At 42.2% G+C, this 24,004-nt stretch overlaps 1 protein-coding gene across 2 annotated transcripts in view; it reads left to right on the forward strand.

Moving 5' to 3' along the window:
* The window catches only part of TMEM154 (transmembrane protein 154), a 52,489-nt gene that overhangs the window by 1,525 nt on the left and 26,960 nt on the right, over nt 1-24,004 (forward strand). The window contains exons 2-4 of one of the 2 annotated variants that reach the window (XM_068278978.1): nt 2,042-2,304; nt 9,593-9,877; nt 11,653-11,689. In XM_068278978.1, the coding sequence (XP_068135079.1) occupies nt 2,115-2,304; nt 9,593-9,877; nt 11,653-11,689 (512 nt within the window). In that variant the 5' untranslated portion in view covers nt 2,042-2,114. Of the gene's footprint in view, nt 1-1,789; nt 2,305-9,592; nt 9,878-11,652; nt 11,690-24,004 lie in introns of those variants that run through there. The other variant, XM_068278985.1, reaches the window with a different exon arrangement.

Here is a 24,004-nt window from a genome sequence, read left to right on the forward strand (position 1 = left end):
ATATTTCTCTTTATAGTCTTAGTGGAACAGCTAACCCAAAGGAATTGAATCGAATCATGAATCAGACATGTCAGATTGAATCAAATCAATGAATCAAATCAAATTGAATCGAATCTGACAAAGAATCATATGTTGTAGATGGGACTGATTCTCCCAACAGCTTATGACTCTTTTCACATTCGAGTCACTGCACGGGCTCTGGTTGCCTAGCAACAATGTAAACACATATTGAGCAGCTCAGCAGAGCTAAGCTGTTAGGGCTATAACAGCGATTCCTGCTAGAAATGGGTTATACCACTGAAAACTACTTAGGCAGGAGTTATGGTTGTGAAAGAAAGTAAAGAAAAAAACCACCCCTAACAAATGGATTCGCCTCCCAGTCCGTCATCCGTCACTGTGTTACATTACATGTTGTATTGATGAAACCATTCATTTAAAAAAAAAAAAAAAAAACTTTTTACACTATTTTAGAAGGATGTTTAATAGCTTATGCATAAACCACTTTTTATTTTTTCCTCATTCGCGAAAGAACCCCTTTAATCTTTCCCTAGAAAGGTCCTCCTTCTAGGTTCTGATGCCATGTCATCGGTGGTGGGTGGTGGAGAGAGGGAGCAAACGCATCCCTGGGCAGTGAGTCATTGCAATATCGTGATAAGCTGGCTGTACTGTACTAATATTATGCATATTTTTTTGAATGCAATATTATACATATTTTTGAATGCGATACTAATGTAATATTGTGCATATCTTTTTGATTGCAAAATGTTTGCTTTATGTCCATGTTTACTAGGTGTGTTTTATGGGTAGACACCTAGTGTGTAGTGCCCTTGAAGAATTTGGACTTACCCTGGGGGGGTTAGTGTGTTTGTGACTGTGACCTCACAAGTCAGCTGACCATAGGGGTGGAGTCTATTGTCCACGGGTGTGATGCACTATGTTATAAGTTTGCTGTGTTCTGTTGTGTGCTTATTCCCCAGAGGAAGGGCGAAACCCCAAAACATTTCGTCTTGAGCAGCTTTATCCATTAAACGCAAGTTTAATTATCGCCAATTGAGTGCCTCCTTCATTCGTTTTCTGGTTTCCTCAGAAAGAAATATGGTGCTTAGGAGATCTTTCTGTATTACTTACAAGCAAATGGATAGACTGAGAAAACTTAACTGTAATGTATTAACTATGAGCACAACTAAAGTACCCTGGGGTGAGCATACATCTGTTGAGAAATTAAGCCTTGTACCGACATGAGGCATGTTGCCTGCAAGGGAATCGGGACCTGGTACCTCAGGCAAGAGTGCAGTGCTGAGGCTGTACAGATGCATTGCCAGCCTTTAGGCTAGTGACATACTGATTTTATATGTGTGTGTGGGAGGGGGGGTCTGATGGAGCTGTGCACAAGGACCATCACAGAGGGGAGAGCAATGTCCAATCCAAAAAGTGGAATGCTTTAAGACATGCTTGGGGGGGATTACGAGGGCCTCTGTACACATGCTAGATTTTTGGCAGAGGCCTACCATGTCTACAAGTCTTTTGGGTATACAGCTGACCATGGATTAAAGATAGAAAATTGAATGTAAAAAAGTTTAGGAAGGAAAACTGTATGAACAGTTTTTACTGTTGATATCGGTTGGCCATTAGCCTGTGGCACCTAGCTGGGCCAATGGATGTGAAAAAAGCCAGTGTGGGCTACTGCCATTTAGTCATCTGTTTTTGAAAAAAATGAAAAATATGCTGAAAAATAGCTGCATGTCCATTATCATATGCAAATAAATTCTGTACTTTTCAGTTTTCCATTGAATTGCAAGTTGACTGACTCATGCTATCTAGTCATAAAGCTTGAACATGTTGTAAGGGGTGGTGTGATTTTTCTTTACAACAAGCTTTAGAAATACATACAGATAAGAATGCACTCAGATTAAGTAGCAGTGAGGCATGTAAGGTTACCAAACCTACAAGTAAAACAAAGGGAAGAAAGGAAAACCTACAAGCTCTTCTGACCAGTGGGTAATCCAGGTGCTAGCCTGAAACCTTTTTTCTTTGCTTGTAGCTGTTTCAACAAGCCTGGAGTGAATTACATCACTTCCTAAACGCACACTTCAGTATATCTCCCTAGCTGAGTGATGAGAAAGTTCACGATAAATTGTAAGGAAACAGGAAATGTTGAAGTTCCTCTGAGTAACAGTTGCAGAATCATAAAAGTAAGAGCAGAAGAAGATCAGAGAGCAGGAAGCAAAAGCGATATGCAGGTAAACATCTGCAATATTTGCTGTCTTCCTAAGCTCTTGCTTTTCGTCGGACTTTTCCATCATGGTAAGTGCTTGTCCAGTTTCATTGTGTAAGCCTGCATATTAACCTGTGGGGGATGACAACGTGATTAAGTGCTGTTAGTTTAACATGCCATACTGTGCCTTCACATGTGGAATAATGCTTCACTATATTTCCTGTAAGCGAACAGCAGCCACATTCTAAAAACTGTACACCACTGTATTACACTGCCAAGACATCCAGCTGTTACTGGGAAGCTGTGGTTGGAGGGAGGGGGCGATCTTACTCACTGCACCCACAGGAGGGGGCGAGCTAGTAGTCTGTGCTCATAGAGGTAGAAAAATCAGTGAATCCCCCATTTTTATAAGTTATTTTTCAAAATTGTACTCGGTGTGTAAAGTTTTGTCTGTGTTTTGGGGATATTGTTATAGCATTTTAGGGCTTCCTACGCAGAACAAATCAACAGAAAGTAACTAGTTAATCTGTCATCTTCTGTTCATTCTTTAAAGAGACTCTGTAACTTGAAAAAGATCCCCTGGGGGGTACTCACCTCGGGTGGGGGAAGCCTCCGGATCCTAATGAGGCTTCCCACGCCGTCCTGCGTCCCACGGGGGTCTCGCTGCAGCCCTCTGAACAGCCGGCGACAGGCCCGACTGTAATTTCAATATTTACCTTTGCTGGTTCCAGCGGGGGCGCTGTGGCTGCATTCGGCTCGGAAATAGACGGAAATACCCGATCTCCGTCGGGTCCGCTCTACTGCGCAGGCACCGGAAACTTGCGCCTGCGCAGTAGAGCGGACCCGACGGCGATCGGGTATTTCCGCCTACTTCGGAGCCGACAGCCATCAGAGCGCCTGCACAGGAGCCAGGAAGGTAAATATTGCATCATGGCTGTACGGAGGGCTACAGCGAGACCCCCCGAGGGACGCAGGACGGCGTGGAAAGCCTCATTAGGATCCTGAGGCTTCCCCCACCCGAGGTGAGTACCCCCCAGGGGACGTTTTACCGTTACAGTTCCTCTTTAAAGTGGACCTGAACTCACAACTTCCCCTCTGCTCTAAAAGATATGCAACAGCATAATAACCTTTACAGAAAAAAGATTTATTTGTTACAGCTGATACAAATCCTGCAATACATTTGCAGTGTGTGTACTTCCTGCTTTCATGGAAGCAGACATATTGTTAACATCCTGTGCTTTCAAATTAGCCTCTCTGCCGTGGCAGTCAGCTGACACTGCTGAGAGATCAAATTACAACTTGTGAGCAGACACAGATGAGGGGGAATTAGACAGGCTAAACTCTCTAAATACATGCAGGGTGCATTTCTCTGTTTTCCTTACACACACTCACACTTTTATATAGGTAACTTAGCAGAAGTAGATAAGGTTTCCTTCATTATTATGAACACATTGTAGTTATTTTAATTACATCAATACATTACATCAATACATTAATTACATCAATACATTAGGGAGGCAACATGTGTGTTAGACAGCACCATATGCAACAAAGAGTCAATGGGGTCTATTTACAAAACTTCTCATAAATGACTTATTTTTCTCCTGATTAATAAAAATAACCTTTCAGCACATTTACAAGCAAAATAATCACTCAAAGTATGTTGTTCCTGATTTACTTCATTTCAATATTTTTCTTACCTTCATTATATTGTTTTTTTTGTGTGACGATAGCGTGAAAACAGCAGCATAGCTGGTGGCTGGATAGTGTACTGGTTAAGGGCTCTGCCTTTGACATGCGAGACCAGGGTTCGAATCCTGGCTAGGTCAAGTACCTATCAGTAAGGAGTTCAAGGCAAGACTTCCTAACACTGCAGGTTGGCCTCCTGAGCGCGTCCCAGTGGCTGCAGCTCTTGAGCGCATTGAGTCCGAAAGGAGAAAAGCGCTATACAAATGTTCAGATTATTATTATTATTATTAATAAAACAGGTGACAAAGCTTTGTGAATCATGCCCAATTGTGATTAACTTGATTTCACTGAAATTTCTGCACAAATTGCCAATTTTAGCATGCAATGTGTGAAAACCTCTGACTGCCTTCTCTGATGTACATAGAGGCAAACTCTGGCCAGTCAGTGGCTTTGTTGTCATTGGAGAGGCCAATCAGAGGTTTGTTTAACTCCTAGGCTACTTTCACACTATGCACGTTGCATTGTGCCTCTTGAAAACAGGATGACAAGGCAATAGAGAAGGGAAAATGTGCATCACAAATTACAAGTGTGATGCCACACATACTTTTACTTCAGAGTTTTCTCCTAAACCATCAGCAAGAAAATACTCAGAATAATTTTGACAGTACTATTTTGTCTACTTTTTGGTACTTTTTCAATTGCCAAGTGCTGAAAAGTTATTTTAAACACAAGATGAAAATGATCTCCTAGTAGAAAACATAGGAGGAAAAGTTGGATATGGCCACAGGCCCATATGCATTTAACTTTATCTCTGTTATCTCCTAGGAGATAATTTTAATCATCTCTTTAAAATCGCTTTTCATCATTTTACAATTTAAAAATGATCAAAAATTGGTGAAAAAGTACTGTCAAAATTATTTTGAGATTTTTCTTGCTTGCAGTTTATAGAGACAGTGAAGCGAAAAAAAATCATGATATAATAATGTGTATGTGTAGTACAGCTAAGAAATAAAACATTAGGGGCAGAGACATAAGTCTAATATTGTTTCCAGTACAGGAAGAGTTAAGAAATTCCAGTTGTTATCTATGCAAAAGAGCCATTGAGCTCCATGACTTTCAAAATCCATGACTGTCTTCTGAAGCTTTTTATCTCAACTGTCACTCATTGGGCCATATGCAATTCAATTTTTCACCTGAGTTTTCTCCTAAGTTATATTTTTAAATTTGTCAGTAAAATGCATTTTAAGCCACCAGAAAGCAAGAAAATACTCAAAATAATTTTGATAGAGCCTTCTCATCTACTTTTTGGTACTTTTTTTTTTTTTAGCTGAAAAAGTGCTGAAAAGTTATTTTAAATCAAAGATAAAAAATTATCTCCTGGGAGAAAAATCAAGTGAAAAAGTGAATTGCATATGGCCCATTGTATTTTATTTTTCTCTGCAGAGAACAGATCAAAAGTTCTCTATCACTATAAAAAAAAACACTATATAACTGAAAATAAAAATATGAGAATATTTTCTTTGCTACTAATGTTCTAGTAATTATCCATACTGCACATACAATTCATTATATCTTAATTTTTTTTCCGCTTCAGTGTCTCTTTAAAAGGCATTTTATGGCAGTGTGAAAATATCACCTAGGAGAAAACTCAGAAGTAAAAGTGAATTGCATATGGCCCATAGTGTGTTTGTCCTAATAAGAGGCAACCAGACAATCTATTGTGCAGCTTATCATAGTTGCTATAGATGAACATTCTCTCTCCTAATGATAGTCAGAACTCGTAAGTGCTCGGTGGGCTCATGAAATGAAGTTGTGCCTCTTCTTTATTAATAATACAGTCTTGATTGTACAATCTTACCACTCCTATGTAATATGAGTGACTACATAAATCATACATTTAATGTTTATTCACCCAGTTTACCCTTCTACCACATACATGTGGTTAGGTTTTACAATCAAGATTGTATTATTGATGGGCACCCTTAACCACTTTGTCCTCCTTGACGTATAAAAACGTCAAGGAGGACAGGCGCGCTCCCGCGCGCTCCCGCGGCCAATCGCGCGCGTGCACGCACACTCCCGGCCGCGGAGTCGGTAGCCACGGAATCAATGTATCGGGCTAGGGAGCCCGATCATTGATTCCTCTCCCCCGCTGAAAAAGCGACAGCTTCTCTCGGAAGCTTCGCTCTTTCTGAAGCTGTGTCCCTCTAAGCGTACATTGTACGCTTAGAGTGACGTCATGTAAAAAAAATCGAGATTGCCATCTTGTGACCAAAAAGTAAAACTACAAGTAAATGCCCAAAAACATTACAATACACCAATATTTCCCCAAATAAAACACTTTTATATCCCACCCTCCCAAAAATGCCCACATAAAATGTTTAATAAAAAAAATACAAAAAAAACATTACTATAAAAAAAAAAAACAACACATAAATATTTACCTAAGGGTCTAAACTTTTTAAATATCTAGGTAAAGATGAAATATTTCTCTCTATTTTTTTTTATAAGCTTGTAAATAGTGATGTATGCAAAACGGAAAAAATGCTCTTTTATTTCCAAATAAAATATTGTCGCGATACATTGTGATAGGGACATAATTTAAATGGTGAAATAACCGTGACAAATGGGCAATAACAATACGTGGGTTTTAATTATGGAGGCATGTATTATTTTAAAACTATAATGGCCAAAAACTGACAAATAATGAATTTTTTCATTTTTTTTCTTATTCTTCCTGTTAAAATGCATTTACAGTAAAGTGGCTCTTAGCAAAATGTACCCCCCAAAGAAAGCCTAATTGGTGGCGGAAAAAACAAGATATAGATCAGTTCATTGTGATAAGTAGTGATAAAGTTATAGGCTAATGAATGGGAGGTGAACATTGCTCGGATGCATAAGCTGAAAACGACTGAGATGTTAAGTGGTTAAAGTGTAACTGTCGGGCATAAAATCAAAAATCAATTATTTATTTTTATCTGGTAAACAAGTAATAAGGATGCTAACCAGGCAATCCAAAAGTTAAAATCACTATTACTTTTCTTGTTGATAAATTATCATTCCCCAGTTTACCTGACTCTTATTTGGTACACACAAAATTTGGTACACAAAAAGGAAGTTGCAGGGCATGCTGGGTTTTCCTTTTTTTGCTTCTGTACTTCCCTCCAGACTTAAAGAGACTCTGTAACAAATTGTTTATCTTTATTTCTTCTATGCTATAAGTTCCTATGCCTTTTCTAATGTGGTCTGGCTTACTGCAGCTTTTCCTAATTGCACAGTAGCTGTGTTATCTCTGTTATATGATCTAATCTTCTCTCTATAGTCGGCACAGTCAGGCTGAGGCAGTCAGACTGGAATGTGCAGGGCTGCTTGTGATTAGCTAGAAGCTGTACACACCCCCTGCAGGCTCTGTGTGACTAACACACTCTGCTTAGCTGAGCCTATTAGAAGCTGGTTAGTTTGTTTGTAAACACTGCCTAAAACTGGCAATTACAAGCCAGGATTGCAGCAGGGAGTGGCAGAAACAGCACAGAGGGGACCAGGAGCACATAATGAATAGAATGGTATGCTTTTTATTGTAAGAATTTCAGAGTACAGATTCTCTTTAACTAATGCAGCCTGATTGGATGAAACCTCTTTTTTTTTTTTTTACTGTAGAAAAACCACTAAAATCAAAACATGGACAGTGCAATACATATGTTATGTAAGTAGAGCAAGTATTTACCTACTTATATATGTGTTTTTTTCTGAGATAGTATGGCTGACAGCTCCTCTTTAAAGCGGTATCGTCACCATAAAAATCAAATTTCAACAGCAACTGGTCTGAGTGTATTAAGTGATAAAGATGCTAATCCTGCATTCAAAACTTTTTCTGCTGTTATGATTTGGAGTTATCATATACCTGGCTCTTTAGTAGTCGGTGCCAAAGAATTGCATGCTGGGGGTTCTTTTTATCTATAATATATTGCTCCTCTTCCCATTATTTCCCTGCCTGCTGCTTATCTGAAACCTGATCCCCTAATCACTTGTGTTTACAAGCAAGGCTGAGGTGACTCGGCGATTGGAGGAGACAAGAAAAAAAGTAAAGGGCAGAAATGACATCACGAGTTAGCCTTTACTGTGGGCAAAAGACATGGCCCCCACCAGGAACAGAATTCTTGTCATTTACTATATAACATTCACTGAAATCAAAACGTGGACAGTATAATACACGTGTTATGCAAGTAGCTCAAGTATTTATCTACTTATATATGTGTTTTTTTTCCCTGGAATAGTATGGCTGATCCTACCGCTTTAAAGGGACTCTGTAACAAAAATGTCATTGTGTTTTCTACCATCCTACAGGTTCCTAAACCTATTATAATGTGCTCTGGCTTACTGCAGCACTTTATACTATCACCATCTCTGTAATAAATCAGCTTATCTTTCCCCTGTCAGACTTGTCGGCCTGTGTCTGGAAGGCTGCCAACTCTTCAGTGTGATCTGCTATGCATGCCCTCTCTATGCACACTCCCCTGTGTGTGTGTGTTATTTACATTAGCCAACTTTTCTCTGCTCTCATCTTTTACAAGCTGGATAAATCCTCTGTTCACATACTGATGAGTCACATACTGCAGAATTACAGACAACCGGGCAGAGCTGTCTGCAAGAGTAAACAATCAGCTTGTAACTAGTGAGCTGCAGGGGGAAAGAAACACACAAATGATCTCTTGAGATTCAAAAGGAAGGCTGTATACAGCCTGATAGTGTATGGATGTATTTTCTATGTGTGGACATACTGTACATCAACCTACTTCCTGTTTTGGTGGCCATTTTGTTTGTTTACAAACAAACTTTTTAAAACTGTTTTTGACTACTTTTAATGCGGCGGGGAGCAGCGAAATTGTGACAGAGGGTAATAGGAGATGTCCCCTAACACACTGGTATGTTTACTTTTGTGTGATTTTAACAATACAGATTCTCTTTAATGTGCCAATTAATGTTACAATCTTGATTGTACAATCTTACATTTGATTGGTCAATTTTAAACTGCATAAATTTACATAGCATTAGTATAATATTTGCATCAACTCAGAATTACAGTAATAGGAGTTTATTGGCAATCCTTATTAAAGAGGAACTCCAGTGAAAACAATGTAATAAAAAGTGCTTCATTTTTACAATAATTATGTATAAATGATTTAGTCAGTGTTTGCCCATTGTAAAATCTTTTAAATCCCTGATTTACATTCTAACATTTATTACATGGTGACATTTTACTGTTAGTAGGTGATATAGCTGCTGCATGGTTTTTTGGCAGTTGGAAACAGCTGTAAACAGCTATTTCCCACAATGCAGCAAGGTTCCTAGACAGGAAACTGCCAGGAGTATGTACTCAAGAGTTTCTTGTGGGAGGGGTTTCACCACAATATCAGTCAAACATCACCCCCTGATGTTTGACTGATATAGATTTCTCATGTAAAAAGGGGTATCAGCTACTGATTGGGATAAAGTTCAATTCTTGGTCGGAGATTCTCTTTAAACAGTTCATGATAGTTGCTAATTGTTTTCCACTGGATCTAGTCTTTGGCTTTGAGTTAAATGATAAAGTGTAAATATTCCTTGTTGAAGAGTTCTTGGAACAACTATAATAATATGTTCATGAGCCTGAAAAACTATACTTAAAATGTAATTTTTTTGTTGTTTTAGGAATTACTGAAGATGCAGAGTACGACGCAGACCTACAATCTACTTATGTAACACCACTTGATGGCACAGATGATCACTCTGTACTAAACACAGAACAAACATTATTTACCACCTCATATGAAAATACAAATGACACAGAGTTTAACAGCACTGACCCAACTGAAATCCCACCATCAGATGTCATCACTTTGTTGATATGTGCTACTCCGGCCATAGTACTAGTTCTGCTGATACCACTCATTATTTTCCTTGTCAGGAGAAAAAGAAGGAAAAAGCACAAAGAAGGTACATGCTAGAGCATATTTTTTTTTATATTGCTTAGTTAATGCTAGGCAGTGAACGTAACAACAATAGGAAGTGAACCCACCTCACTCTCTGACTAAAGCCTTTGGATCTGGAGAAGGGGATATACATTTGCTGAAGGCACCATAGCATTCTGTATCTGTACAGTGGTGTAGCAATAGTGGGTGCAGAGGTTGCGACCACACTGGGGCACTTGGGCCAGAGGTGCCCCGAGCCCTCCTTCAACTGTGGTATTAGCTCGTTTTTGGTCCTTTGCTTGTAATAATCACTTCTTTAGATGCTTTGAATAGTAGTAATTATTAACAAACTACTCCCTGTCCCTTTCTTACACCTCTGACACTGTGGTTGTCCTTGGCAGGTTTTGGTGCGCCGTATCAATTGTTATGTATAGAGTGCTTGAGAGGCCCCATTGTAAAACTTGCACTAAGGTACATAGCTCCTTAGCTACGCCACTGTAACTGTAGATATGAGTAATTGTGTTTTTGAGGAGAATAACACAGGTGTGCTATAATGCTGCAAAGAAGCCTCTCATACACTTGCAATGAAGCAGATGGCATGAACTCTGAGACTAATGTTTCCAGCTGGGCATATTGTGTGCCACTGCGTGTCTCTCCTCCCACTACCACAGAGCAGAACCTGTGGCTAGCCAGTACAGTATTCGGCTGTGAGTTCTGATACTTGCAGGTTAGATAATTGTGCATGTGTACACACCTTTAGGCTCATGGTTAAGATTCACACCTCAGGTGACAATATGGGGCCAAGTTGTCCAGACAGTTGATATGGGGAGGGGCATTGTAGCACAGCAGGTGTTCTCCGCGCCCCCATGCAGTGCCAGATTTGGGAGCCCAGTGTCCCAAGCAACAAGATTAATTCTGACAGGCATGTTTTAGGTGAAATGGGCTCTGGGCAAAAACAGAATAATTATGCCCGTCCAATAAAGCAGTATTAGCGTAACCTTTGTTCCCCCTCCCCCCCAACCACCTCCATATAGCAGTATTAAGGTAGCCTTTGTTCCTCTCCCCACCCCCCTCCATATAGCAGTATAAGGATATCCTGTGCCCCCCCCCCTCCCCCTTTCCCTGTACCAGTATTAGGGTCCCCTACTCACCAATCATGCATAATGGAGCATAATCTCACCTGTCCAACCAGTGTACTCCCTCCTTTCCTCCATACGTTTAGCCTCATTACCACTTCTTATGTGTCATAAGGACAGAGACGTCCCTCTGGAGAGCCATGGAGATGGAGGGAAGTACCAAGGAAGGAAGGAATGAGGAGGAGCGTGGTGGATGGACAGGCGAGAACAAGCTCTGCTGTGTGCACTCTCCAACCCCTAACCACCATAGTGGCGAGCCTTAAGGGGTGAGACTTTGGGGCCCTGTGTGGAGAAATATTTCAAGTGATCACAGTTGTCTAATAGGATCCTATCACCAAAAAAATGGAAGCTAGAATCGATGAAGGCAATTCCATGGCTCTACTCATCGTCACCCACAACTGTAGTGTTGCCCAATGCATTATGGGTTTGCTAGCTGAACTTAACGTTTTCATCATTGCAGGTCTTTGATTCTCAATATATCTTACCTCAAATCTGTGATGTTCAGGATAAATTTGACACTAGCTCAAATATGAACAGCAACCTTAGTTTTGAGTAGTGCTGAAATTGCCTGGTAAATCTTCTGGTTTAATCCCTGATACAATCTCTTCACCTCAGTTTATTTTCTTTGTTTAAAACATAGATGAAACAATATATTTGTTTTTAGTTGCAGATGATGAGCCACAAGATGAAGACATTAAAAGGTAATTGTTTTATATATTACAACTGCCACTATTTAAAAATGATATCTGACCAAGAGGGAAAAAAGCTACAGAGAGAAAATCTTACCAAGCATGTCAAGAAAAGGGTAGATCGTGCCTCAGTCATCTGATGCCTCTTCTGTGGTTGTCTGCACTGTCACTTTCACACATAGGAATTATGGGAGAAGTAAGAACCTGGCTGCTTCTTTAACCGATGCCTACTCCCTTACCTCTCTGTTGAACCTTTTACTGGGAATGCAACAAGAATATTATTAGAGGGCTTTAGCGATAATATGAAAATAAAGCTGTGGACCATTTAGAGACTTTAAGAGAACCTGAAATGAGTATTAAATTAAGACGTAAGGATGGCCATGTTGTATGGTGACTGTACTTGCAGTCAGTGTCACAGGGCCCCTAGTGGTCGGAACGCAAATTGCCTTCCAATCGGTTTCAGCACACTGATCATGCCAGCTGTGGTCGCGATTAGTGGGCAGAAACCGACGGAAGTTGGGCAGCAGCCCAACTAGAAGGGAGCCTGTGGGTTACGGTAATTACAACTTACACACTATTTCAGGGTATAACTGCCACCACTTCTGCTTTCCTGGGCCAGAAGCACCCACTGACTAGCTATTTCTAGACCTGCAAATAAACGTTTAAACACACTCTATTCTGTCACATCAGAGGATGGAGAGAGGTGTACAAGCAGTATAGGGAGGTCTACAGCCGTTTCACGCCGATAATGCTGTGGCGCATCGTCAGGTTTTTCAATAAAAGCAAAGTTTTACATGGGATGTGCATGGCCGCTCTGCCTTATTTTTTGGAAACATTTCTTCAATGGCAAGATTGCACTCTGTGTTGAATTGCCTAACCTGTGCACAGTATATTCTCTCTTTTTGAAACACTCTATTCTGTCTAGTTAACAACAAAACAATAGTAGCGTCTCTCCAGAAGTCTGGATTCAGTTCGTGTGGCTGAATAGCAGGGTAGCTGAATAAACAAAGGACGTTTGAACATTGTTTATTAATATGCAAGATGAATAATTAATATATACAGAAAATTATTAAAATCAACAATTATGAAAACATTAATAGCCAGTATGAAATAAAAAGGGAGAAAATACTTAGGTTCATGGAAAGATTTCCTTTTGTGGGAAAACTTGTAAAGTTCAGTTTCAGGTTCAGCAAAGTCTTTGGTTGCAGCTCAGTTCAAAGTCCAAACAAAAATGGCTACCACTTGTTCCTCAAAGTGGCAGAAGCTTTCATGAAGGTGGAAAATGGAGGAATGAGGTCCGCCTGCCGGCCATGTGCTTTTGATGAAGCTGGTTTGGGGGTGGCAATGCCGGCCCCCTCTGAATTACCCACCAATGACAGAGGCGCTCACTTCTGCATTTATACCCATTGAGTTATACTCCTGTTTGCCTGATGAAGCAGGACCACACCTGCGAAACGCGTTGCACTAAGTGGAGTTCAATTAAAAAAGAAAAAAATTGTATTGATATATTGTGACTCAATTGAGTTTTATATTTTTGAGGGAGGTAAGTCCACCTGAACATCCACCTCTTTTAGACGTTTTTTAAAACGTTTTTATTCTACTCTGACGCCTCTGTACACCAAGCCTTGCTAAAATGTTGATTCCACCCTCGGTGGAGGGGTGCTACCCCGTTTCCTATCTACTGAGAGCGACATCTTAACCTGAGTGGGGTCAGGTTCTAATACTCACCACCTGCACTTGAAGTGGTTGCCTATGGGTGACCCATGTTTGTGAGTATATCTAAATATTTTGCTTTTAACCACAACCAACTTAACAATACTACACCATATTGGGCTCTCGATTTCTCTTTGTTCTTCCAAGCACCAATGACAGTTCATTCCCTCTGAGAGATTTTAGGTTTAAACTTATAAAATGCCGTAACTCATAAATTGTACATGTCATATTTAGGTGGATAACAGATTCATACTTGTTGGAAAATACAGATTAATATGATATCAGAAGTGACTTGGGTAGCTTCTCAGGTTTCTGAGAAGATTCATACCGCAATAACTGGACTAGATATTGCCATGAATTTTATATCAGCGCGTTGGGCAGACTTTAACGAATAAGACTAAATGAATTTTATAGCTGTGCGATGTACGGTCTCCATATAATAGGTAAGAAACCATACATCACATGCATTCATATCTGTCCTTATTGGTGCCTTCCTGGCTGGCTTCTCATGGCCCCCCTGGGGAGCCAGTTTCCTGGCTCTTTTCATGGAGCCAGTTGGCTGTGGGGGGAATGAGCTGGTCCCTGCAGGGGATCTGGCCACGTGCGACATTCCTGAGGGGTGAGGGGAATGCTTTGCTCACAGGGGGACAGATCTCTGGTTTAAAAAAACCCACAAAGAAGTCATTTTCTGGGAAATCACGACTGGCAAATCTGACCAAGAAATCGGAAAAATCGATGGCGAATCTTCCAGATTCGCCTACGTTCCTCCCGGCTTTTACAGGGATTCTCTCAGCTAAGACCAGACCTCCCAGCTGCTCCTAGAGCAGGGGGAGATTACATATCACATCTCGGTTTAACGATTTGTGTCGCAAACCGACCGCGATTGCGTCTTGGCCGACTGGGCGTCGCCTGGTGTCACAGTCAGCGCTCTGCTTTAGTTTGCCTTGTTAAGCACAGGGCAGTTGCCCAGAGCTGGACCCTGACAGAGTCCTGCTCTCTGCCCATCTCCTCCCAAACAAGGCTGTAAATCTCCACCCAATTTTCTCTTATGACACAACACTCCCAGGTTCAGCTCTAGGCAACTGGTCTAACAGTCGGGTTTACCTAAAGCTACACTAATAAGGAAGGATGATGAATAATGCTGAATGTAAGTACAGTCACCCGACAACATGGGACCATTCTTACTTTACTAATTGAGGTATATTTTAAAGAGAATCTGTATTGTTAAAATCACACAAAAGTAAACCTACCAGTGCGTTAGGGGACATCTCCTATTACCCTCTGTCACAATTTCGCCACTCCCCGCTGCATTAAAAGGGGTTAAAAACAGTTTTAAAAAGTTTGTTTATAAACAAACAAAATGGCCACCAAAACAGGAAGTAGGTTGATGTGCAGTATGTCCACACATAGAAAATACATCCAAACACAAGCAGGCTGTATACAGCCTTCCTTTTGAATCTCAAGAGATCATTTGTGTGTTTCTTTCCCCCTGCATCTCTCATGCACTGAAGTTTCAGGCTGCTCTTTTCTTCCTGCAAACAGCTTTGCCCTTGTCTGTAATTCCTCACTATGTGAAAGCCCAGCCAGCTCAGAGGACGATTTATCCAGCTTGTAAAAGATAAGAGAGAAGAGAGAAGCTGCTCTAATCTAAATAACACACAGGCAGTGTGCATAGAGGGGCCTGGAAGGGGGAGTTCATAGCAGAACCACAACACTGAAGAACTTGGCAGCCTTCCAGACACAGGCCTGACAAGTCTGACAAGAGAGAGATAAGTTGATTTATTACAGAGACTGTGATAGCAGAAAGTGCTGCAGTAAGCCAGAACACATTAGAATAGCTTTTGGAACTTGTAGGATGATAAAAAACAGGATGCAATTTTTGTTACGGAGTCTCTTTAAGGAAGAAATTAGTATAAAGTGTTCTCTGTACTGGTTAAGTTTTATGCAACTAGGTTGCGCAGGCAGACAATGAGGTTTGCAGGGTAGGAACAGAATACGGATAACGTAGGCAGGTAGGTTGAGGAGGGGAAAGATGCACTCAAGGTTTGTAAGGCATTGTAGCTGCTAAAGATCTGATGTGCCGGATATTTAGGCAATGGCCTCAATTCACTAAGCTTATCTCCTGTCTTTAATAACGTTTCTAGAGTTGTTACCATGGTGATAAGGCATGTAGTATTCTGGAAACATTTTACCTCAGGCAAACCTTAAGTTAACTCTGCAATCCTTAAAATAACTTCAGAGTTAAAGACAGGCTGTTAATTAACTGCATGTGAAAATAACTACAGAGGAGGTAACTTAACTACAGAGGAGGTAACTTAAAGAGAACCCGAGGTGGGAATTTATTATGCTAGTGGGGCACAGAGGCTGGTTGTGCACACTAAGACCAGCCTCTGTTGCCCCATGGTGTGCCTCAAAGACCCCCCTGCGCGCCGCTATACCCCCGCAGTGCTGGCGACACGCAGCGTGTTGCCAGCACAATGTTTACCTAAGCGCTGTCTGTCAGCACCGCTCCTCCGTATCGGCGCTACCCGCCCGCGTCACTTCCCTCCAATTAGCGGGAAGGAAGGGACACAGGCAGGTAGCGCTGATAAGGAGGAGGCGGGGGAGCGGCGCTGACAGACAGAGCTTAGGTAAACATTGTCGCCAGCACTGCGGGGGTATAGCGGTGCGCAGGGGGGTCTTTGAGGCACACCATGGGGCAACAGAGGCTGGTGTTAGTGTGCACAACCAGCCTCTGTGCCCCACTAGCCTCTGTGTCCCACCTCGGGTTCTCTTTCAGGAATTAAGAGATAAGATAACTCTCTCACTGTGTGGAGGTAAGTTTTCTCTTGCCTTATTATCTCCAGCATAATCTTAGTGAATTGAGGCCAATGTCTGGTAAATCTTGACCACGCACTAGACTCTCAGCTGAGACAGCCCTGAACAGATGCCTTGGCCAAGTGTCATCTAGTGTGTGTACGTTAACATTCACCCATACTCCCTCCAAGGGCCCTCAACTTTGGGGCTATAGGACTTCACCATCTACCTGATCCAATGCCTCTAACAGCCACTTTAGCGCCAACTAGCACTGTAGTGACTCCTCCCCTTCAACTCCTTATGCTCCATAAACAAAGTTCCCATCACATCATTTGTAAAGCCACACCTCCAAACAGTCAATACACTGCAGCTGTAACAGTCATGCCTACCCTCATATCATCCCTGCCTCTGTCTGGTGGCCTTCAATATGTTACAAAATAATCACTTATATCTCTGTGCACCTACTATTCTTCGCTGATATCTCTTGCCGACAGTTGTTTAATCTATGCGTTCTCCAGTCTCTTTTTCTCTTGCCTGTTCTGTTACAAGGTAGTTCAGAGCTGGCAAAGATATTATTAGAGTCATACCCCAAGATATGCCTACAATATAGAAATTATACTTTTTCCCAGCCTACACTAAGGAAACATTGACGACCCAGCAAACAATCTGATGTGTTTAGTTCCACTTTGATTACTCTCATACTGTGCATGCTGAGTTATGCCCTCCACCCTGTTGTATTCTGCAAGACAGAACAGGACTTGTTCTCTGCTCAGAGGTTTTGTGTCAGGTTACACTTCATGCTCAGCATAATCTTCCAGCCTCTCCCAGTCTGCCTCTGTATTTTTCTTCTGTTTATAATCCATTTATAACATGTACAATTTCTCACAAATTGCTGCTTATTATTAAAGCACATTTGTGCTGTGCATCAGTGCTCAAACTAACTGTCAGGTTACACAGAGTGCGGCTTTACAAACCAGCTTCCAGCATTTCAAATTAGTGGAATTCCACTTTCATTAAAAACAAAAATTGTGTAAACATTTATCAGATTTTTATAAGTCATTTTTTAATGAATGATACTAAAACTATGTTCCATTTCAGTTTACAGCCATCTCTGAATTCCTAAAAATGCCAGTTAGCCTACATTGAAGCAAACATGGAAAAGTCCCTATTAAGTTAAATATATGTACAGGGGCGTAACTAAAATCATGGGGCCCACAAGCAAAACCTTGTGGGCCCTCAATGTTCACACCCTTTGCCTTGCGCACCCCTTGTGACCTCACAGCCTGACTGAGACTGTTGTAATCCAGTTTGAGTTTTCATTCAGCTGAGCTTGCTGCCTGCACACAGTTTTATTCCCCTTGTCACAGGGCCCCTAGTGGCCGAAACGCAAAATGCCTTCCAACTGGTTTCAGCACACAGACCATGCAAGCTGTGGTCGCGGTCAATGCGCAGAAACCGCTGGAATTTTGGCAGCAGACCGACTAGAAGGGAGCCTGTGAGTTACGGTAATTACAAATTACACACTATTTCAGGGTATAACTGCCACCACCTCTATTATCATGGGACAGAGGCACCCACTGACTGGCTGAGCCTAGACCTGTAAATAAAAACGGTTAAACACACTCTATTCTGTCTAGCTAGCGACAATAGTAGCGTCTCTTCAGAAACCCAGGTTCAGTTTCTGTGTCTGGCTGAATAATAGGGTAGCGGAATAAACAAACTGACGTTAGCGTTGGTTTATTACAATGCAATATAAAGAATTCATATATACAGAAAATAGTTAAAATCAATAATTATAGAGACAAATGATAACACAGTATAGAAAATAAAAATGGAGAAAAACGGATACTTAAAGTTCGTGGAAATATGTCCTTTCTGGGAAAATCTGAGCACATGGAAAATGTCCTTTGTTTCAGTCTAGGAAAATGGCCGCCAGTCGCATGGTCCTCTGGCTGGCTTGATCAGGTGATGGTACACAGGGGAGGACTGCGGGAGGAGTCCTTCGCAAACACTTTTCACTGACCCCCATCTTTGGGTGGAGTCTTAGGTTCAGCCCAGGGGCTGTACAGGGGGCGGTTAGCTCCCTGGATATGTTCCTGATGCCCACCAAATATGGCATTTTCCATACCTCGGCGTACGCTCCCCGCACGCACTTAACGGTCACAGATTCATATTCCTCAGAATATGCCAGTTCATATGATACCAAACTTGGGCACGTTTGCATGCCCAGTTACAAAACAGTGGAATACCTCGAGTTCTGGATATGCCAGTGGCCCCAATTTAATATCAAAATACTCACAAGATCCGGACCAGCAGAATGAGATAACTTTCACATTTCTCACCTGAACGGTATATCTAAAACGTGCTAAAGATCAAAACTCCATGCTTTCCTATTTCTGGCTGAATGGCTCCGGCCAGTCTGGGCAAAGCAGTTCTTTGAATAGGCTCACCATTTGGTGAGCCTATTGACATCTATCTGAGGTAATTAAAAGTAAACAGTAGCCTCTTGGACACAAGCATTGCTCCTGTTCAGTAGCAAATCAAAAGACACCCTACACCTAGGTTACTGCTAGTTCTCTGCTGAGAGGAAGAGAGAGCCCAGATTGACTGCAGATGCTCCTACACAACCATTCCAGATTCTATCGATCTTAATCGCAATCGATGCAGAGAATCGATTGCGATTGCATTTTCTTCACGGGTGGTTCAAGGACGCGTCTGCGGCCACGCAACCGTCCGTCACACCCCTTACCTGGGCCACCCTTTTTAGCACCTAGCTAGCTTTGCAATCCTTCCCACTAGCCATCTCATTCCTTTCCAAGGCCTCCCTGAGCCCGCCCAGTCATGCCCCCTATCTCCTATGCTAGCGCTTGGCTCCCAGGGCTTCTGCCTGGGTGCCCATCTTGCAAGGGTCATAAAACAAGTATGGACATCATAATCTTCACACCCATAACAAGTGTAGCCACAAAAACACCTGAAGGATGGATCGCTTTATCAGAGGGAGTGAAGTATTAGTTGGGTCCCCTTACAGCTCTGGGCCTCCTGCAGTTGCTGGGGCAGCTCCCCTGTAGTACGCCCCGCATGTGTACAGATGTAATGTGTGATAAGAATTTGGTGCTACCCATTTTCTTTTTTGCGGAAGTTCTCTCATAGTTTCAGCTCCATTGAATATGTTAGCGCTTTACAAATCAATAATAACAGTTTATAGCACCACTATCATGAAAATGTATAAAATAAAATACATTAGTATAAGATGTGTAGCCACATATATGAGTAAATATATATACCAAATATTATCAACTATAAGTCAAGAAATGTAGGTCTGACTCACTAAATAAAAGTATAGGGGTTGACTTGCATACATGGCAGCTCGGCCCAGGGCTATTTGGCTGCTGACGCACAAATTCAGGGTGGCGCTAAATACTATCCCCCCTCCGAGTCGTATTAACTCAGAGGGAGAAGTAATTTGGAGTCCAGCAATCGTCAGATCCCCAAATTATCCATGTGCTGGGACCGGACTATAGCATTACTTCGGTGCACAGGGAGCACTAAGAACCCCTGCTACGCGAGTCGTAACTTAATTTCTGACTCATAGCTGAAGGGGAGGGGGTGAACGCAAATCTCTCTCAACCTTTGCAAAGCGAGCCATAGCGGCCAGCATGGATAATAAACTAGCTGCCCTGGTAATTCCTCCAGTTGGGGCGTTCTGCGCATGCCTGGCAGTGCTCGCATGCCCCCTTCACGCTCCCATCGCCAGAACGCACCCGGTGATGGGACGCGATGAGGGCAAGCATGCAGACGGACTGCGCAGGGAGGATGGCAATGGCGCAAACAGCTTGAATGGGGCTGGAGGAAGCCCCAGGTATCTATAATTTGTTTTAGCCCCCATCTCAGGTACTCTTTAATGGCCAGGATGGGGTTAATGGCTTTATAACTTTAGGCAGTGCAGCCACTAACCCCTCCTAGCCCCCAGGTGCAGCGCTTAACTTTGCTGGGTAGTCATATAGTAGAGTCAATAAAAAAATACACTTTAACCCATTAGCATCCACCTATAGCTAAGCTATGTGTGCACTGTAGGGCCGATTTATTTTTTGCCGCTGTGGAATTGTGCCTTCCCCAGCCTGGCAGGGTATGCAGAGTAGCGCAGGGAGCTGTCATATTTACCAAGGCAGCTGGATGGCATCTCCTCTCCTCCACCAGTGGCACTGCAATGCCGACATCCTCTTTGGAGTTCCGATCACATGATATCACAGATATTTATAGACAGAGATATTCTGCCAAAAGCAGTTTTCCAGAAGAAGTTATGGGGTAATTCAGCACTTATTTACTGGAGGGAGACAAGATTATTTATGTAAGTATTTATACAGCGTCTTGTCACTAACTGTCCCTCGGAGGAGCTCACAATCTAGTCTCTACCATAGTCATATGTCTATATCATGTAGTGTATGTATTGTAGTCTAGGGCCAATTTAGTGGGAAGCCAATTAATCTATCTGTATGTTTTTGGGATGTGGGAGAAAACCAGAGTGCCTGGAGGAAACCCATGCAGACACTAGGAGACCATACAAACTCCTTGCAGATGCTGATGTGCTGCCCTTGCAATTATTCATAGGGGTGTTAAAGAACATCGGTATAGACAATTTTATAAACCACCCATTAACTTGTTTGGATGGCAGCTCGGGTACAAAATTAGATACTTACCTAAAGAGAGGGAAGCCTCAAGATCCTATTGAGGCTTCCCTCTGTATTCCGATGTCCCGCATCACTGAGCAACCCCCCCCCCCCAAAGGTTAGTGCAGCTTTTCTCCCTGTACTGTGGCCGCGCAGTAGCTGTGCGAGCCCGCGCATGCTCAGTAAGCTACTGTGCATCCGTGGCGGGCTCGCGGGCCACAATACATGGAGAAGAGCTGTGTGGCCCCAATGTAGAGGGGGGCTGCGCACAGCAATGGGGGAGGGGGGCTTGGAACAATAGGATCCTGAGGCTTCACTCTCTACAGGGTAAAGTGTAATTTCAAACCTGAGCTTCGGCTCGGTATTATTTTAAAAAGTAAATTAATTTATTTTTTTTTACTCGTGAACTTTTTAAAACTGAAACTGTTTTATGCACTTATTGCCATAGTTACATGAAAGCAAAAAGCATTACCCTGAAGTGATACATTTTCAAAACTCTGTTTCGAAAGGAAAGTATTGAACGAGTATTAAAACGCTTCTGTAACGATCGGTGTCAGCACACAGAGAGAATCTGATTATTGGTGATCTGCAGTATCACCAAGAATACAGATATATATACCTGATTATTGATGATCTGCAGAATCACCAATAATACAAGTATAACTAACCTCTGGACACCTCTATAGTGTGAGTGTTTGGTGCAACAGTAATGACTTTGAGTGGGACCACCCGAGGAGCAGGTGGTCCTTGGCCGTATGAGAAATACCTCCCTCTGGGAAGTGTGAAGACCTTCCAACAGCCTGAGACTCCCAAAGGGGTGGAGCCCCAGGCTGAGTAGCAGGAAGGCCCTGTGGCTGAGTGACACTTAGAAGGTGGGCGTCACAAGCAGGACTGGAGACTAATCTCTCAAGGGAGAGCTCGCAAGGTCGGGCAGGCTAGGTCGGCAACACACGGGCAGATAAGGTACAGAGACAGAAGGCTGATTCGGTAACCAGGGACAGGCAGGGTTGGCAACAGGTAATCAGATATGCGTAAGTACCGAATCAGAAAGCAGGATAGTCAGCGATGCAATAGGTCATAACAGATATCAAACAATGCCTAGTCTGGGGTGTGAGGTCCGTTGTCTTAACACCCTGGAACTAGTCTGAAGTATACACAGTATCCCTAGTCTTGGGTGTGAGGTCCGTGGTCGCAACACCCTGGAACTAGTCTGAAGTATAATACAATGGTGACACAGTATCCCTAGTCTTGGGTGTGAGGTTCGTGGTCTCAACACCTTGGAACTAGTCTGAAGTAATGGTAACACAGTATCCCTAGTCTTGGGTGTGAGGTCCGTGGTCTCAACACCCTGGAACTAGTCTGAAGTATAACACAATAGTAACACAGTAGTAATCTGGCTCAGTGTGAATTCCCAGGTCCTCCTGGTTCTAACGCACTGTAGGATCTGACTATGGTCTGAGTGCTTCCACGTAAGTGTTCGCAACGGCAGACAACTTGAGACTGACCAGCAATAACAATATATAGAGCGGCGCTCACCGGCGCCACCCATTGCTGATCAACCAATAGCCGCTCGCTCTGAGAGCAGCTGACCAACCTGGTCAGCTGATCCCTCCTCGTTTGTCATAAAGGTTCTGCCTCTCAGCGCGCGCGCACGTATTCCTCAATCTGTGTGCACTAACAGACCCAGCCACATCAGACGCACGCTGCTGCGTGCAAACCGCCGAGCTGGACGCGGAACCAGCCGCCTCGCTGCCAATCTATTACAGCTTCTTGACATAAAACTTGCTTTATAAAATAAACATATAACAATAGTTCCCTCACAAAAGGATAAAACTTAACATTTATTATTACATTAAAAAACTAAGATTACTGTCATATTAGTATCTACATAGAAGGTTGACATAGTAGGTAATAATATAAAGAGTCAAATACTCCTCCCACTGTCAACCAGATAATAACTGTTTACAAAAGACCCCCCACCATACATGAAAAACCCAACATGTTTCACTTCCTAATTGGAAGCTTTCTCAAGGGAAAAGTGCAGTGCATTAAGTGCATATAGTGTTAGGATGCATTACAAAGTTATTAAAAGCATTATCAAAGTAGCATAGCGTATAGGCTTATGACAGCTATATAGGCTGCTGTCATAAGCCTATACGCTATGCTACTTTGATAATGCTTTTAATAACTTTGTAATGCATCCTAACACTATATGCACTTAATGCACTGCACTTTTCCCTTGAGAAAGCTTCCAATTAGGAAGTGAAACATGTTGGGTTTTTCATGTATGGTGGGGGGTCTTTTGTAAACAGTTATTATCTGGTTGACAGTGGGAGGAGTATTTGACTCTTTATATTATTACCTACTATGTCAACCTTCTATGTAGATACTAATATGACAGTAATCTTAGTTTTTTAATGTAATAATAAATGTTAAGTTTTATCCTTTTGTGAGGGAACTATTGTTATATGCTGACTAATTCAGGTTCTGTGTTGTTTATAATTAATTTTATAAAATAAACAACTGATATGTATCTCCTTTATGATTAGTAAGAAGTTTTGAATGCAGTGGCGTAGCTAAGGTGCTGTGGGCCCTGATGCAAGTTTTACAGTGGGGCCCCCCAAGCACTCTATACATAACAATTGCCACTGCGCACCAAAACCTGCCAATGGCAACTACAGTGTCAGAGGTGCAAGAAGGGGATGGGGAGCAGTTTGTTAGTGATTACCACCATTCAAAGTATCTATAGAAGTGATAATTAAGAGCAAAGGACCAATAGAGAGCTAATACTGTAGTTGAGGGAGGGCCCTTCGGGGCCCCTCTGGCCCAAGGGCCCCGATGCGGTCGCTACCTCTGCACCCCCTATTGCTACGCCCCTGTTTGAATGAGGATGATGCCATTTATTGGCTAACTTAGAGGTAAATAAAAAATAAACTTTCGGCTAATAAACCTTCTTTGGACTTGGTTCCTGGATATTAACAAGATAATTGTTAATGCATTGTTAATGCACACAGCTTATATATACTGGACATTCGGAGGAGAATGTGTTACATAGTTACATAGTTATTTTGGTTGAAAAAAGACATACGTCCATCGAGTTCAACCAGTATAAAGTACAACACCAGCCTGCTCCCTCACATATCCCTGTTGA

This window comes from Hyperolius riggenbachi, chromosome 1 (assembly GCF_040937935.1).
Source record: "Hyperolius riggenbachi isolate aHypRig1 chromosome 1, aHypRig1.pri, whole genome shotgun sequence".
Taxonomy (NCBI): Eukaryota; Metazoa; Chordata; class Amphibia; order Anura; family Hyperoliidae; genus Hyperolius; species Hyperolius riggenbachi.